This window comes from Staurois parvus, unplaced genomic scaffold (genome assembly GCF_062004578.1).
Source record: "Staurois parvus isolate SC_StPar_1 unplaced genomic scaffold, SC_StPar_1.0 ptg000085l, whole genome shotgun sequence".
In the NCBI taxonomy this organism is placed as follows: domain Eukaryota; kingdom Metazoa; phylum Chordata; class Amphibia; order Anura; family Ranidae; genus Staurois; species Staurois parvus.
The window spans coordinates 2,240,555-2,257,528 of NW_028317881.1; the positions used below are offsets into that span (position 1 = coordinate 2,240,555).

Sequence of the window (16,974 nt, forward strand, 5' to 3'; positions counted from 1 at the left end):
TCTATTTCATTTCCAGTGGGGTCAGGGCTAGTGACACAAGTGAGGCCGACCTCGTCATTTCAGTCTCCAATCAGGTACGTGACATCAGTCCTCTGTAGGTTGGTAATTTTCATTTCCATCAATCAATGGGGCATCGTTCCGTTCCTAACACATTACCCAGTCCATATCAGTATAGATATCCAGCATGACATTTTTCCCCATTGAGATCTGATGTGTTTTCAAAGTGTTCCTTTAATTTTTTTGAGCAGCGTACATGTATTTATGGGACTATTGCAAGTCCCTTTCTATATATAAAATAATATTTCCCCTTATTTGTTCTATTATAGACAATCTTGCCTGTAGAATCCTATTTTTTCCATCAGCCTCACTACTCAAATTTGCTCCCTTGCTTGGGCCTCTGGCCATTCTCTTTTCCCCTATTCTGGGCATACTCCGATAAATTGTAAATACCATGTAATACATATATAGTTCTTGCTGTATGTTTTTTACTTCAGGAACATGTGTTAATAGTATGTATTTCCATACCTATGAAGATTTATCTATTTCGCTTATAGAGCCTGATGAAGTGGATATATTCCAGAAAAACGCATTGAGCTTTGGCATAATATCTGAATATGCTCATTTGCACATATAGTTAGGTCCATATATATTTGGACACAGGCACAATTTTATTTATTCAAGCTATAGTTATATAATGGATATGGGCTGAAAGTGCACACTCTCAGGTTAATTTGAGGGTAGGAAGGGTTTAGGAATTAAAGCTCTTAAGAATAGCCACCCCCCTTTTGCAAGGGACCAAAAGTAATTGGACAATTGAATCAAAAGCTATTTCATGGTCAGGTGTGGGTTACTCCTTCGTTATTTCTTCATCGATTAAGCAGGTAAAAGGTCTGGAGTTGATTCTAAGTGTGGTATTTGTATTCTATTGCTGTGAACCTACATCATGCGTTCAAATGAACTGTCCATGCAAGTGAAACAGGCTATTGGAAGCCTTCAAAAAGAAACAAATTCATCAGAGAGACAGTAGCAACATATGGAGTGGCCAAATAAACAGTTTGGTACATTCTGAGGAAAGAAGAATGCACTGGTGAGCTCAGCAACATAAAAAGGCATGGACGACCACGGAGGACGACCACGGAAGACGACAGTGGTGGATGATTGCAGGATCCTCTCTATGATAAAGAAAAACCCATTCACAGTCTACAATCAAGAGAAGACTTCACGAGAGCAAATACAGAAGGTTCACCACAAGGTGTAAACCAGTCATAAGCCTGAAGAATAGAAAAGACAGATTAGACTTTGCCAAAAAACATCTAAAAAAGCCAGATCAGTTCTGGAAAAGCATTCTTTGGGTGGATGAAACTAAGATTAATCTGCTCCAGAATGACGGGAAGAAAAAAGGGTGGTGTAGGCTTGGAACAGCTCATGATCCAAAGCATAACACGTCATCTGTAAAACATGGTGGAGGCAGTGTGATGGCATGGGCATGCATGGCTTCCAGTGGCACTGGGTCATTGATGTTTAATGATGATGTGACAGAAGCAGCCGGATGAATTCTGCAGTGTTTAGAGATATACTGTCATCCCAGATTCAGTCAAATGCAGCAAAGTTGATTGAATGGCACTTCACAGTACAGATGGACAATGATCCAAAACACACTGCAAAAGCAACCCAGGAGCTTTGCAGGAAAAGAAGTGGAATATTCTGCAATGGCTTGGTCAATCACCTGATCTCAACCCAATTGAGTATGCATTTCACTTGCTGAAGGCAAAACTAAAGGCAGAAAGACCCACAAACAAAGAACAACTGAAGACAACTGCAGTTAGAGCCTGGCAAAGCATCAGAAAGGAGGAAACCCAGTCTTTGGTAATGTCCATGGGCTCCAGACTTCAGGCAGTCATTGCCAGTAAAGGATTCTCAACAAAATATTAAAAATGAACATTTTATTTATGATTATATTCATTTGTCCAATTACATTTGAGCCCCTGACAATGGAAGGGCTCTGTATAAAAATATCTGCAGTTCCTAAAATTTGTACTTGATATTTAATGTTCAACCCCTTGCATTAAAGCTGAAAGTCTGCACCTCAAATTAATTTGGATTGTTTTGTATTTATTCTGGTGGCATACAGAGCCAAAAGTATGAAAATTGTGCCTGTGTCCAAATATATACGGATCTAACTGCATGTAATGTTTAATTGAAATTAATCCAATGTAATTTGGGGAAAATGTGTAACCCAAATATGTTTTTACTCAACATGTAACAGATACATTGGTTTAGAAGAGTTTTCGTACAAAACGTTTTATCTATTTTCAATATCATTTCTTGTTGTGCCTTAAAAGTCCCAATATGTCAAATTTCTTTAAAATCGTTTGAGTGAAATAGGGATGTGACACATAGGCCACACATATTCATTTTATATAATATATGGGTGGTAAACACCTCTTTGTAAGGAAACAATCCCCACATGAAGCATAACGGCCAGATAAGAATACTTGTCACTGCATGTGCACAGAAGAGGTCGAGCGGCCATTTTAAAACTGGTATCTTGCATTCTAAACAATTCAGCCGTACCTCTGAGACAGCTGGGAGAACCAGCGAAACCGGTCAGGATGGCATTTCTTCCTCCATCAATCTCAGTTTAGATGTCCCCCTGGGTAGATGCACTGCAGCGCTAAGTATCCATCCGGCCGTTATGATTCATGTGGGGATTGTTCCCTTACTGGAATGAATGACTGTCACTACTTTTTGACATATATTGCATGACTTATATGGGGGCACTTTCTCCTCTGTATTCAATGATTGCGCTAACTTTGTGATACTCAACGCAGTTTGCGGGAACATTTGCACTTTATATAGGATGTGACCTTTCAGAATAAAAGCAGAATAATGCCTTTGGGTTTGAAGATACAGAGTCCTCCTATAGACCACACTGCATACTATATTCTGTAACAGAGATCTCCATCTGGAGTGTTCATCAATTTATGTTGTCCAATATAGACTTCCATATTGATATAATGCATTTGAAATGGACAAATCTACATGAAAAGATGCATGTCCTTTGTCAGAGTGGACCTATACACACTTGAAATGGATATATAACACTTATTATCAATAGATGTCGTGTGATCAAACGAAGATATATCTATCTCGTGTGACATATTTAACAAGGCCTTCAGAACGAATTGTCTTTTAACTTGCCAGAATATACAATCAGATTAGAGGATTAGAGATGAAAGAACATACACCAGGGCATCAATATAGATTTAACCGAGCAAGATGGAGGATGTTTAGCATTTTATGTTTGTATGTTTTGTGTACAATAAAGTGGATTGATTTATTATTTTGGATATATATATATATATATATATATATATATACAGTCAGGTCCATAAATATTGGGACATCGACACAATTCAAAAATTTTTGGCTCTATACACCACCACAATGGATTTGAAATGAAACGAATAAGATGTGCTTTAACTGCAGACTGTCAGCTTTAAGGGTACTTACATCCAAATCAGGTGAACGGTGTAGGAATTACAACAGTTTGCATATATACCTCCCACTTGTTAAGGGACCAAAAGTAATGGGACAGAATAATAATCATAAATCAAACTTTCACTTTTAAATACTTGGTTGTAAATCCTTTGCAGTCAATTACAGCCTGAAGTCTGGAACGCATAGACATCACCAGATGCTGGGTTTCATCCCTGGTGATGCTCTGCCAGGCCTCTACTGCAACTGTCTTCAGTTCCTGCTTGTTCTTGGGGCATTTTCCCTTCAGTTTTGTCTTCAGCAGGTGAAATGCATGCTCAATCGGATTCAGGTCAGGTGATTGACTTGGCCATTGCATAACATTCCACTTCTTTCCCTTAAAAAACTCTTTGGTTGCTTTTGCAGTATGCTTTGGGTCATTGTCCATCTGCACTGTGAAGCGGCGTCCAAGGAGTTCTGAAGCATTTGGCTGAATATCAGCAGATAATATTGCCCGAAACACTTCAGAATTCATCCTGCTGCTTTTTCAGCAGTCACATCATCAATAAATACAAAAGAACCAGTTCCATTGGCAGCCATACATGCCCACGCCATAACACCACCACCACCATGCTTCACTGATGAGGTGGTATGCTTAGGATCATGAGCAGTTCCTTTCCTTCTCCATACTCTTCTCTTCCCATCACTCTGGTACAAGTTGATCTTGGTCTCATCTGTCCATAGGATGTTGTTCCAGAACTGTGAAGGCTTTTTTAGATGTCGTTTGGCAAACTCTAATCTGGCCTTCCTGTTTTTGAGGCTCACCAATGGTTTACATCTTGTGGTGAACCCTCTGTATTCACTCTGGTGAAGTCTTCTCTTGATTGTTGACTTTGACACACATACACCTACCTCCTGGAGAGTGTTCTTGATCTGGCCAACTGTTGTGAAGGGTGTTTTCTTCACCAGGGAAAGAATTCTGCGGTCATCCACCATAGTTGTTTTCCGTGGTCTTCTGGGTCTTTTGGTGTTGCTGAGCTCACTGGTGAGTTCCTTCTTTTTAAGAATGTTCCAAACAGTTGTTTTGGCCACGCCTAATGTTTTTGCTATCTCTCTGATGGGTTTGTTTGTTTTTTTTCAGCCTAATGATGGCTTGCTTCACTGATAGTGACAGCTCTTTGGATCTCATCTTGAGTTGACAGCAACAGATTTGAAATGCAAATAGCACACTTGAAATGAACTCTGGACCTTTTATCTGCTCATTGTAATTGGGATAATGAGGGAATAACACACACCTGGCCATGGAACAGCTGAGAAGCCAATTGTCCCATTACTTTTGGTCCCTTAACAAGTGGGAGGCACATATGCAAACTGTTGTAATTCCTACACCGTTCACCTGATTTGGATGTAAATACCCTCAAATTAAAGCTGACAGTCTGCAGTTAAAGCACATCTTGTTTGTTTAATTTCAAATCTATTGTGGTGGTGTATAGAGCCAAAAATGTTAGAATTGTGTTGATGTCCCAATATTTATGGACCTGACTATATATATATAGTTGTGTTCAAAATAATAGCAGTCAGACATCACTAACCTGATCAATCACTGTTTTTGGTAGAAATGATATTTCTACATGGCAAATAATTTACTAACAGGTGTAGTAGAGTAATAGAAATCCAACAGACCCAACAGTCATGACATGCATGCTGCTGATTCTGTGTAACTGAATCACTAATTGAAAGGGGCATGTTCAAAATAATAGCAGTGTGGAGTTCTATTAGTGAGGTCATTCATTCTTTGAAAAACAGGTGGCAATTATTGCCCTTATTTAAGGAAGGAAGGCAGCAAATGTTGTACATGCTGCTTACAGTGTATTTCTCTCTGAAATCCTGAGGAAAATGGGTCGTTCCAGACATTGTTCAGAAGAACAACATACCTTGATTAAAAAGTTGATTGGAGAGGGGAAACATATAAAGTAGTGCAGAAAATGATAGGCTGCTCAGCTAAAATGATCGCAAATGCTTTAAAATGGCAACCAAAACCTGAAAGACGTGAAAGAAAGCGAAAAACTACCATTCGAATGGATAGAAGAATAGCCAAAATGGCAAGGACTCAACCAACAATCAGCTCCAGGAAGATCACAGAAGGTCTAAAGTTACCTGTGAGTACTGTTACAATTAGAAGACGCCAATGTGAAGCCAAGCTATCTGCAAGAAGCCCCCGCAAAGTCCCACTGTTGAAAAAAAAGACGTGCTGAAGAGGTTACAATTTGCCAAAGGGCACATTGACTGGCCTAAAGAGAAATGGCGCAACATTTTGAAGACTGATGAAAGTAAGATTGTTCTTTTTGGGTCTAGTGGCCGGAGACAGTTTGTCAGACGACCCCCAGGCCACAGTACACTGTGAAGACAGTGAAGCAGGGTTGCACAAGCATCATGATATGGGGATTTTTCTCATACTACGGTGTTGGGCCTATTTATCGCATACCAGGGATCATGGATCAGTTTGAATACATCAGAATACTTGAAGAGGTCATGCTGCCTTATGCTGAAGAGGAAATGCCCTTGAAATGGGTGTCCCAACAAGACAACGACCCCAAACACGCCAAATCTTGGTTCCAGACCAACTAGATTGAGGTTATGGAGTGGCCAGCCCAATCCCCAGATCTTAATCCAATAGAAAACTTGTGGGGTGACATCAAAAATGCAGTTTCTGAGGCAAAGCCAAGAAATAGAGAAAAATTGTGGAATGTAGTCCAATCATCCTGGGCTGGAATACCTGTTCACAGGTGCCAGAAGTTGGTTGACTCCATGCAACACAGACGTACAGCAGTTCTCAGAAACAGTGCTTATACAACTAAATATTCATTAAGTGATTCAAAGGAAAGCAAAATCTTCAAACATTTTTCAGTTTATATAGTGAATGTTTGAGTTTGTAAAGAAGAATACAAACACTGCTATTTTTTTTTGAACAGTCTAATATTCACTTTTCTTCAATTTTTTTTAGAGGAACAACACAAATTTGATATATTTTTCTTCATGTTTTGATTTGGAATAGAATGTGTAGTGTTCCCAATGCATTTGTGTGTATGGAAATAAAAGCTATTAGAAGGATTTTGAGCTTTATTCACTTTTTTCAACACACTATTATTTTGAACACAACTGTACACACACACACACATACACACACACACACACACATACACACGCGTAAATGTAGGACCCCTTCCGGATCTAGTCCACAACTAGTTTTGTTTTTTTTTCCTTGGTTTTTCATATCAATATTGATTATGATAATATTATTATAATCATATGATTATGGTCTCCCTGACTATTACTATGAGGACTGATGGGGGACCATGAAGTCAATTCGTATTGTATGCAAAGTGGATTTATATCTTTTGTGGCTATTGAGGAATATATTTAAACTAGAAAAGCTACAATTTCTGGGGAAATTGTGTGAAGTGTTCTTGCCTCCACCAATAGTCTACAACTGGAGTGGGCGGAGTAACTGGGTGGAGTGGCTTGAGTAACTGTGAAAAGGTTGGACTGGGCAGAGTAACTTTATGGAGTGGGCAGAGTAACTGTGTGGAGTGTTTGGAATGAGTAAAGATAGTAAACATTACACTAACCAATTGGTTGATCAAATTTAAAAAGTGCACATGGCAAGCTTGATAGAGTGAGAAATGCATTTTAACTTTTAATTATTTATATAGCACATTTAATTGCAATGTTGTTGACCAAACTGCTTCACAGTTACATTAAAACATACATTTATAAAAACATTAGCAGCATTATCACCTCAAATACTCTCTACTGTAGAAAACGTATTTCCAAACCTTTAACCAGAAGCCAGCCAAACTGTCATGAATTCAAAATTAGATTTCAAATAGGGCAGAGAAAAGCGGTTAAAAACAAACTGCTCCAAATTGCTCACTTCACTGGCATCTTCAAATGGTCGTAGTTTTAAAAACTGTAAATCCTACAGCGAAGAGCTTTATATTGTGAGAATCACAAGACCCAGACCTATATTTTGATGCATAGTATTGTCTCTGAAATATTAAAAATGAAGGCACAGTTGCAGTTTAGATATTGCCTTTCAAATTTGAGGTGGCTAGAGTGGAGTTTCAATGAATGTCAATGGGTGGCGTGAGTTGCAAACAAATGGTCATATTGTGAAAACTATCAGGACTATGGCTTAGCCGTGGACATTTTTAGTGGCAGCAGGGATAGCTGAACGTTTTGATATAAGATTTGTGTAGGTGGGCTTGAAAATGAGGGAGTGATGGCAGTTTAGAAATCATGTCCTGATTTTTCTGCTCACACTCTAGCTTTTGTCAGCTCCCACTCTAGTTTTGAACATTCCGCCATTCATTCCTATGGGACCAATTTTACCACAAAAACGCCAAGATTTCATGAACCATTCGGCGAATCATTCCATAAAGTAATAGCACACCAATCGGGAACAATCCGCACGTTTCAGTATATTACTGTCTATGTAGTGTAAAAACTGTGGGAGGAGTTAGGGTGGTAAATTTGGCTAGAATAATAAGAATATATATGTGAGATAACAGTAAGTGGTCTTGCCATGCAAGAACACCTAATGAAAGTTTTTGTGCCCAGAGTTAGGCTCCATGTACACGGGACGTTTGGAAAACACTTCTGAATGATGGAAACTGACTGCTGGAAAACGTAGGTTAAAAATGTCTGTTTAGCAGAGTTTGCATACTGCATTTATGTGCGTTTGCGTTTAGAAGCGTTTCTTAAAGATACCATCAGGAGACCTTCCAAAATGCCCAGAATGCACTGAAAAACAGTAAAAAATTAACCATTTCAGACATTTTGAGAGAAATAGAGAGAGCAGAAGCAGAGAGAGCAGTATGTGTTGAGATAATAAACAATAGTGCAGCGCTTTTTCCAAAGATGCAAATAAATAAATTAATAAGAAAATATGTGTACATAAATAAATACACAATAAAGTCCAACAAATACACATTACAGTGCAAAACAATTAAATATATAAAGTGCCACTGTCACCTATGTGACTTAAAAACGTGTTAACCACAAACAAACAGTAAGGATGACCCCTATAAATAAAGGGATATATAATAAATAAGTGCTAAGTGCAATAATGTGTCCACACTTCAAATCTAAAAAGACACTAAATTATCAAATAGTCCATAATGCAAAAAAACAATTAAAAAAATTAAAAATTAAAAAAATAATAAAAAAAAATTCGAGCTGGTATCAATCCTCCTGTAGTTGGTCTCCTATAAGGCTCCCGTTCCCTCAAATAGGAAGTTTCTGCAGAACAGTAGCTCACCACCACAGTGAGCCAAAAGAAATCCTCTATATCCAACTACAGGAGGATTGATACCAGCTCGAATTATAAAGGATCCAGGGTGATCCTGAAGGTTTTTTGGCCATTAGGGGTCACCGGAACGGAGGTGAAGAGGCATTGTAGCCACAATAGAAGAAGTGTGCTGACACGGTCACGGATTTGCAAAACACCATTGCACGTTGCATGAGCTTATTCATCACTTATTTTTTTGCATTATGGTCTATTTGATAATTTAGTGTCTTTTTAGATTTGAAGTGTGGACACATTATTGCACTTAGCACTTATTTATTATATATCCCTTAATTTATAGGGGTCATTGTTACTGTTTGTTTGTGGTGAACACGTTTTTAAGTCACATACAGTTGTGTTCAAAATAATAGCAGTCAAACATCACTAACCTAATCAATCACTGTTTTTGGTAGAAATGATATTTCTACATGGCAAATAATTTACTAGCAGGTGTAGTAGAGTAATAGAAATTCAACAGACCCAACAGTCATGACATGCATGCTGCTGATTCTGTGTAATTGAATCACTAATTGAAAGGGGCATATTCAAAATAATAGCAGTGTGGAGTTCTATTAGTGAGGTCATTCATTCTTTGAAAAACAGGTGGCAATTATTGCCCTTATTTAAGGAAGGAAGGGAGCAAATGTTGTACATGTTAGTTACAGTGCATTTCTCTCTGAAATCCTGAGGAAAATGGGTCGTTCCAGACATTGTTCAGAGAACAACATACCTTGATTAAAAAGTTGATTGGAGAGGGGAAAACATATAAAGAAGTGCAGAAAATGATAGACTGCTCAGCTAAAATGATTGCAAATGCTTTAAAATGGCAACCAAAACCTGAAAGACGTGGAAGAAAGCGAAAAACTACCATTCGAATGGATAGAAGAATAGCCAAAATGGCAAGGACTCAGCCAGCAATCAGCTCCAGGAAGATCAAAAAAGGTCTAAAGTTACCTGTGAGTACTGTTACAATTAGAAGAACCCTATGTGAAGCCAAGCTATCTGCAAGAAGCCCCCGGAAAGTCCCACTGTTGAAAAAAAGACATGTGCTGAAGAGGTTACAATTTGCCAAAGAGCACATTGACTGGCCTAAAGAGAAATGGCGCAACATTTTGTGGACTGATGAAAGTAAGATTTTTCTTTTTGGGTCTAGTGGCCGGAGACACTGAATTCAAGCCACAGTACACTGTGAAGACAGTGAAGCATGGTTGCGCAAGCATCATGATATGGGGATTTTTCTCATACTACGGTATTGGGCCTACTTATCGTATACCAGGGATCATGGATCAGTTTGAATACATCAGCATACTTGAAGAGGTCATGCTGCCTTATGCTGAAGAGGAAATGCCCTTGAAATGGGTGTTCCAACAAGACAACGACCCCAAACACACCAGTAAACGTGCAACATCTTGGTTCCAGACCAACAAGATTGAGGTTATGGAGTGGCCAGCCCAATCCCCGGATCTTAATCTAATAGAAAACTTGTGGGGTGACATCAAAAATGCAGTTTCTGAGGCAAAACCAAGAAATAGAGAAGAACTGTGGAATGTAGTCCAAGCATCCTGGGCTGGAATACCTGTTCACAGGTGCCAGAAGTTGGTTGACTCCATGCAACACAGACGTACAGCAGTTCTCAGAAACAGTGCTTTAACAACTAAATAATCATTAAGTGATTCAAAGGAAAGCAAAATCTTCAAACATTTTTCAGTTTATATAGTGAATGTTTGAGTTTGTAAAGAAGAATACAAACACTGCTATTTTTTTGAACAGTCTAATATTCACTTTGCTTCCATTTTTTAGAGGCACAACACAAATTTGAAATATTTTTCTTCATGTTTTGATTTGGAATAGAAGGTGTAGTGTTCCCAATGCATTTGTGTGTATGGAAATAAAAGCTATTAGAAGGATTTTGAGCTTTATTCACTTTTTTCAACACACTGCTATTATTTTGAACACAACTGTAGGTGACATTGGCACTTTATATATTTAATTGTTTTGCACTGTATTGTGTATTTGTTGCACTTTATTGTGTATTTATTATGTACACATATTTTCTTATTAATGTATTTATTTATTTGCATCTTTGGAAAAAGCGCTGCACTATTCTTTATTATTTTTATACACTGTTTAGGTATCAGTTTTGACTGTTGGCAGCTTTACGTGAGGGTACACTTCCTTTCTAAGCGCAGGAGGAATCTGTTATATATGTATGTGTTAAGATAACCTATCTTTTCTGGTAGTATTCGCTATGGATCCCATCATGAGCATAATTCTGCATGTTCTATCATTTTTTCCTTCATGTAAAACCTGGAACTGGCTGCACTGGTGTGCTAGGTCCAGTTGAATTCATGGAAAACGCTTTGCATGAAAATGAAAAAAGGCTCTGGACAGCAATTGGATATGGAACAGTTAAAAAAAAGTTTGGTGCGTTCAAAAAAACGACTGTAAACTCAACTGCCTGTAAACAACATAGTGTACATGGACACGTAGGAAAACATTAGGAAGAGTTCAGGGGCTTCTGAAAAAAAAACGCAGAGTTTGTCAGCTGCAGTGTACATGAACCCTTAAGCTTCAAGAGTATTTCAAGAAAGCACCACATTCAAAACTGCATATGTAATCTTATGACATAATCTTAAAGCCTGCATTAAGGTAAAAACACCCCACTATTTCCCTCCTCTATAAACACTTACCGGAGTCTGTCAGTGATCCAGCGCTGTTCTGGTCTTCTCTCCCCTACTCACAAGGACTCAGACAGCAATGTTGTTAGTCAAAAATCTGTGAACAGATAGCCGAAGGGGTGGGGATGCGCCGTTCTGTGTATGTCAATAGGCGCACGTAGCCTGGCTTTGCAGCCAGCCCGCAGGTGTGCCCCCATAGCAAGCAGCTTGCCATGGAGACAAACACAGGAGAGAAGGAGCCTGGACCTCTGAAGAGGTGGTTCGGGGCTGTTCTCTGCAAACCCATGGTACAGAGCAGGTTTGTATAACATGTTTTTATTCTAATTTAAAAACGTATAGCCTCTTAATCATTAACTACTTGCCAACCGCAGATAGCCAAATGACGGCTACACTGCGGCCGGCCAGTTCTGGGAGGGCGTCATATGACGTCCTCCCAGAATGCGCTCTCCTGTGCGCCCCCGGGGGCGCGCACTCTGCGATCTCCATGATCGCTGTCTAATACGGATACAGCTGATCACGTGATGTGGTAAAAGGCCAATGACAGCGGCCTTTTACCACGTGATCAGCCGTGTCCAATGACACGCTGATCACCGGGAAATGCAATTGCCAGTTCTCGGCTGCACTTTCCTCACGCTGTCAGAGTGTGAGGAAAGTACTGCCGAGAACCGGCAGTTGTCAGAGCAGGGATCGGCACCGATCATCAGGGCACTGATGATCAGTGCCCTGATGATCAGTGCCCAGCAGTGCCACCCACCAGTTCCGCCCACCTGTGCTCAGCAGTGCACCCACCTGTGCCCAGCAGTGCACCCACCTGTGCCCATCAGTGCCACCTACCTGTGCCCAGCAGTGCCACCCACCATTGCTCATCAATGCCTATCCATGACACCTCATTAGTGCTGCCTATTAGTACCCTTCTGTGCTGCCTATCAGTGCCCATCAGTGCTGCCTATCAGTGCCCATCAGTGCCGCCTCATCAACGCACATCAGTGAAGGAGAAAAATTACCTGTTTGAAAGATTTTATAATAGAAACAAAGAAAAAAATTTTTTTTTCAAATTTTTTGCAATTTTTTGTTTATAGCACAAAAAGTAAAGCGCCCAGCGGCGTTTAAATACCACCAAAAGAAAGCTCTATTTGTGAGAAAAAAATGATAAAAATGTCATATGGGTACAATCTTGCATGACCGCACAATTATCAATCAAAGTGCGACAGTGCTGAAAGCTGAAAATTGGCCTGGTAAAGAAGGGGGTATAAGTGCCCGTAAGTGGTTAATGGACCAGGCAGAGAACTTAAAGTGTTACTAAACCCAAAACAGTAAAATCAGTCTGTAAATGCAGTAAAACATGCTCACTGTGGAACCTAAGAGGTTAATCCTCTGCATTGTGTAAAAAGGCTGTTTAATCCGGTCTTCTCTGATCCTCCCTTTCTGCTGTCCCCAATCCATCTGCTGATAGCACAGAGCCTTGGAGGCAAGCTGCACATGTTCAATTTGGTGTGTATTGCTAGAGTTTTTTTTTTCTTGGGAGAGTGCATGTGATCAGCACAAAGCCAATCAGCACTGTCCAGACAGAGGGTCAGGGGTCCTGCAGCCTAATCTTCCTACAAGCTGTAACCAATGCTCAACCGGACACTGACAGAAGTCACAAGACTGCTCTAACTGCTGATGAGAAAAGGTATTTAGCAGTTTATCTTTACTAAAATAATTGCTATTCCATGTTCTCTGTACTCTGGGAGACCAGATATAGTGAATGCAGGGTCCTGGGTTTAGTAACACTTTGATTAAAACCTGTAAACTAGAATACAAAACTCAGGTGGAGCAGTTACAATAACTGACTAGCAGATTACACTTTCAATACAATTCTAGCAGATTTCACCTGCAGTACAACACGCCTGGCCTATATACTGCTTTGCTCACCAACAGGCTAAGCCAGTAGACGACGGTCTTGCACAGAAGTGCAACAGTTTTTATTTAACTGCCTCCCGCCTGCCATATAAGATAATGCGGCTCTCTCGTTCTGGGAGAACGTCATATGACGTCCTCCCACTCTAACCGCGCATGTGCGGCTCCGATGGGCGCGCAGCACGGCGATCCGTGGTGCACTGTGTCCCTCGGACACAGCGGATCACCGTTCAACGGAAAGAGCCAAAGATGTTGGCTCGGTCATGTGATCAGCTGTGTCCAATCACAGCTGATCAAATGTAAATAGGGAAATGCCGGTTATCTGCATTTCTCTCCTCACGAGCTGTCACGCTGATAGCTCGTGAGGAGTGGAGAGCCGGTAATCGGTAAGAGCCAAAGATGTCGGCTCGGTCATGTGATCAGCTGTGTCCAATCACAGCTGATCAAATGTAAATAGGGAAATGCCGGTTATCTGCATTTCTCTCCTCACGAGCTGTCACGCTGATAGCTCGTGAGGAGTGGAGAGCCGGTAATCGGCATCCCTCAGAGGGAACATGAACACTGATCATCAGGGCACTGATGATCAGTGCACCCTGATGATCAGTGTAGCCCCAGCAGTGCCACCTGTCAGTGTCCATCAATGCCAGCTGTCAGTGCCCATCAGTGCCACATATCAGTGCCTACCAGTGCACATCAATGCCACATATCAGTGCCCATCTGAGCTGCCAGTGTCACCTATCATTGCCACCTATCAATGCCAGTCAGTGCCGTCTATCAGTGCGCATCAGTGCAACCTTTCAGTGCGCATCAGTGCTGTCTATCAGTACCAGTCAGTGCTGTAGCAATTGTATGTACAGAGATGGACGCGGTCATCCATCTTGGTAAGGATCCTCCATCTTGTATCTCTCTCTGTTCCAAATCCCCCCTCCCTCTCTGCTGAGTGACACGTGGTCCCTGAGTTCAAAAGGCATCAAGGCCCAGCGGGAGAGCTCAGGGTTATAAACCCCAATTAGCCTGGCCCCCTTATGTCTCTGAGACTCTGCTTGGAAAAGGATCGTAAAGCCATAAACCAGTCCTTCACTGGGCTTCAAAGACATTCCAGCTAGCTGTAAAACAGACTCACATTTAAAAATACCCTTTTCCATATAATTTTATATCTGGAGATATGGAAGACTTACAAGGAGACCAGGCAGATTCAGATTGGTCACTTTAATACAAGTCGGCTGATATATTACACCCCCTAGCTGAAATCTACAGGAGAGCAGAAAATAATATCTCCTTAACCGTCCCAAGCAGGTATGTCATATTTAATATCTAGACGTTCAGCAGATGCTTCTGCATATTAATCTACTAGTGTCAAGGCTGCTACATGCACCGAGGTTAAGTTATGGATCATGATATAAACTGGGAGGGATTTTGGTTCTAGCTTGGGTCTCCGCCTGCAACACCCTCCCCAAATGAGGCGATTGGTTCTCTGCTTCAAGGAGACACCCTGCTGAGTTCCTAGGAAGGCTGTTATGCTTGGAGCAGAGAGTTAAGTGAAGTTGAAGAATTCTCCCTTTTAACATCGGAACCAACTTTGGGAGAACGGTACCCTCTGACACTTGAACGCTGCTTAAACCAAGGCTGACGGCAAGTACTTTACCTCTCTAAACTTCTTTCTGTTATCTCTTTGATGTGTTATTGGTCTCTGTATATTTATATATATATATATATATATATATATATATATATATATATATATATATATATATATATATGCTACATATTTTTCTGTAAATAATTTTATTGCACCCTTTTGACCTTTTAGTAATAAATCTTACTTTCTGAAAATGTTGAACTGTTTCTAAAGCTCTTTAATGCGAACTAAGGATCCTTGTCTCTGAAGAGCGCTACTGTGTTTTAAAATGTCTGCATACATCTGTCTGCGGTGACATTGTGTATACAAACGATTATTCAAACATCATAGTGCTATTGCTAATATTGCAGAGTTTCCTCTTTCTCTGTACAAAAAGGAGGTGGTGGCAGTGTGAAGGGTTAATTGCGTAATTAACCTGACCCAGTAACAATCACTCTCAGGCTGCAGGTACACAGATTGTGGTCCATTAGCTGGAAAATCTTTGTGCAGGGTGCAGCTGGGCGTGGCATTGTTACGCATGTGACAGCGCAGTTTTAGATTGGCTAGTCTTTCGGTCACGAGTTTGGTGAGAAGGGCTGGGGTCTGATGCCACGATCGTCACAGCCTTTCAGTGCTTATCAGTGATGCCTGTCAATGTCCATCAGTACCACCTACCAGTGCCTCCTCATCAGTGCCCATCAGTGCCACCTATCAGTGCCCATCTCTGCAGCCTCATTAGCGCACATCAGTGAAGGAGAAAAATCGCTTATTTACAAAATTTTATAACAAAAACTAAGAAAAAACTTTTTTCTTTCAAACTTTTCTGTTTTTGGTTTGTTTAGCAAAAAATAAAAAACCCAGAGGTGATTAAATACCACCAAAAGAAAGCTATATCGGTTTCAAAAAAAATGTTTAATATCATATGGGTACAGTGTTGCATGACCGCACAATTGTGATTCAAATTGTGACAGCACTGAAAGCTGATAATTGGCCTGGGCAGGAAGGGGGTATAAGTGCCCTGTAGACAAGTTGTTAAATAAATGTATAAAGAATTGCCAAATAATCCCATGGCTATATAAGATGGTAAAGTGTGTACTTACCAACCCATTGAAGGTGATATCTGTCCAACTCCTCCAGATGGTATAGAGTAAAATGCTGGGATATCTTGTGTTTGGGAGGGTCTGTGGGCACCTTAGTAGATAAAAACAGTATTTCATTAAAGAATATCTATGGCCACAGCATAAACTTTCATTTAGCAATATAAATAATAGTTATTTTTGACAATCCAATATACCGTATTTTCCGGCGTATAAGACGACTTTTCAACCCCTGAAAATCTTCTGAAAAGTCGGGGGTCGTCTTATACGCCGGTGCGAGCAGGTGTCAGGGCGGCACTTTTTTGAGGGGCGGCGCGGCGCTGCCCCCCTCCTCCTCCAACGGACACCAAGTACAGGGGTGGGCAGAGGGGCTGCTGTACCTTACCTGGCTCCGGTCCCACGACGATCCGGACCAGGAAGCGCGGCTGCTCCTTCTTTCAGTTCGGCCGCTCGATGGTCACGCGGCCGCTCGGCTCCGCCTCCTCACCGGTGATTGGGCGCCAGCACTGGAAAGGCACACAGGCGACCAATCACCGGCGAGGATGCGGAGCCGAGCGGCTCCGCGAAAATCGAGCGGCCGCACTGGAAGAAGGAGCAGCCGCTCCTCTCCCTCACTGACACTAACGATGGGGCACTATTCCTCCTCCACACTGACACCAACGATGAGGCACTGTTCCTCCCCCACTGACACCAACGATGAGGCACTGTTCCTCCCCCACTGACACCAACGATGAGGCACTGTTCTCCCCACTGATACCAATGATGGGGCACTATTCCTCCTCCCCACTGACACCAATGATGGGGCATTATTCTCCCCACTGATACCAATGATGGGGCATTATTCCTCCCCCACTGACA

The 16,974-nt window shown here is 41.1% G+C and overlaps 1 protein-coding gene across 5 annotated transcripts in view; it reads right to left on the reverse strand.

Annotated features, from left to right (window-relative positions):
• TCF7 (transcription factor 7) overlaps nucleotides 1-16,974 on the reverse strand; it is a 411,229-nt gene that overhangs the window by 166,922 nt on the left and 227,333 nt on the right. For all 5 annotated transcript variants that reach the window (XM_089669958.1, XM_089669955.1, XM_089669954.1 and 2 more), the window contains exon 5: nucleotides 16,120-16,210. In XM_089669958.1, the coding sequence (XP_089526084.1) occupies nucleotides 16,120-16,210 (91 nt within the window). The remainder of the gene's footprint in view (nucleotides 1-16,119; nucleotides 16,211-16,974) is intronic.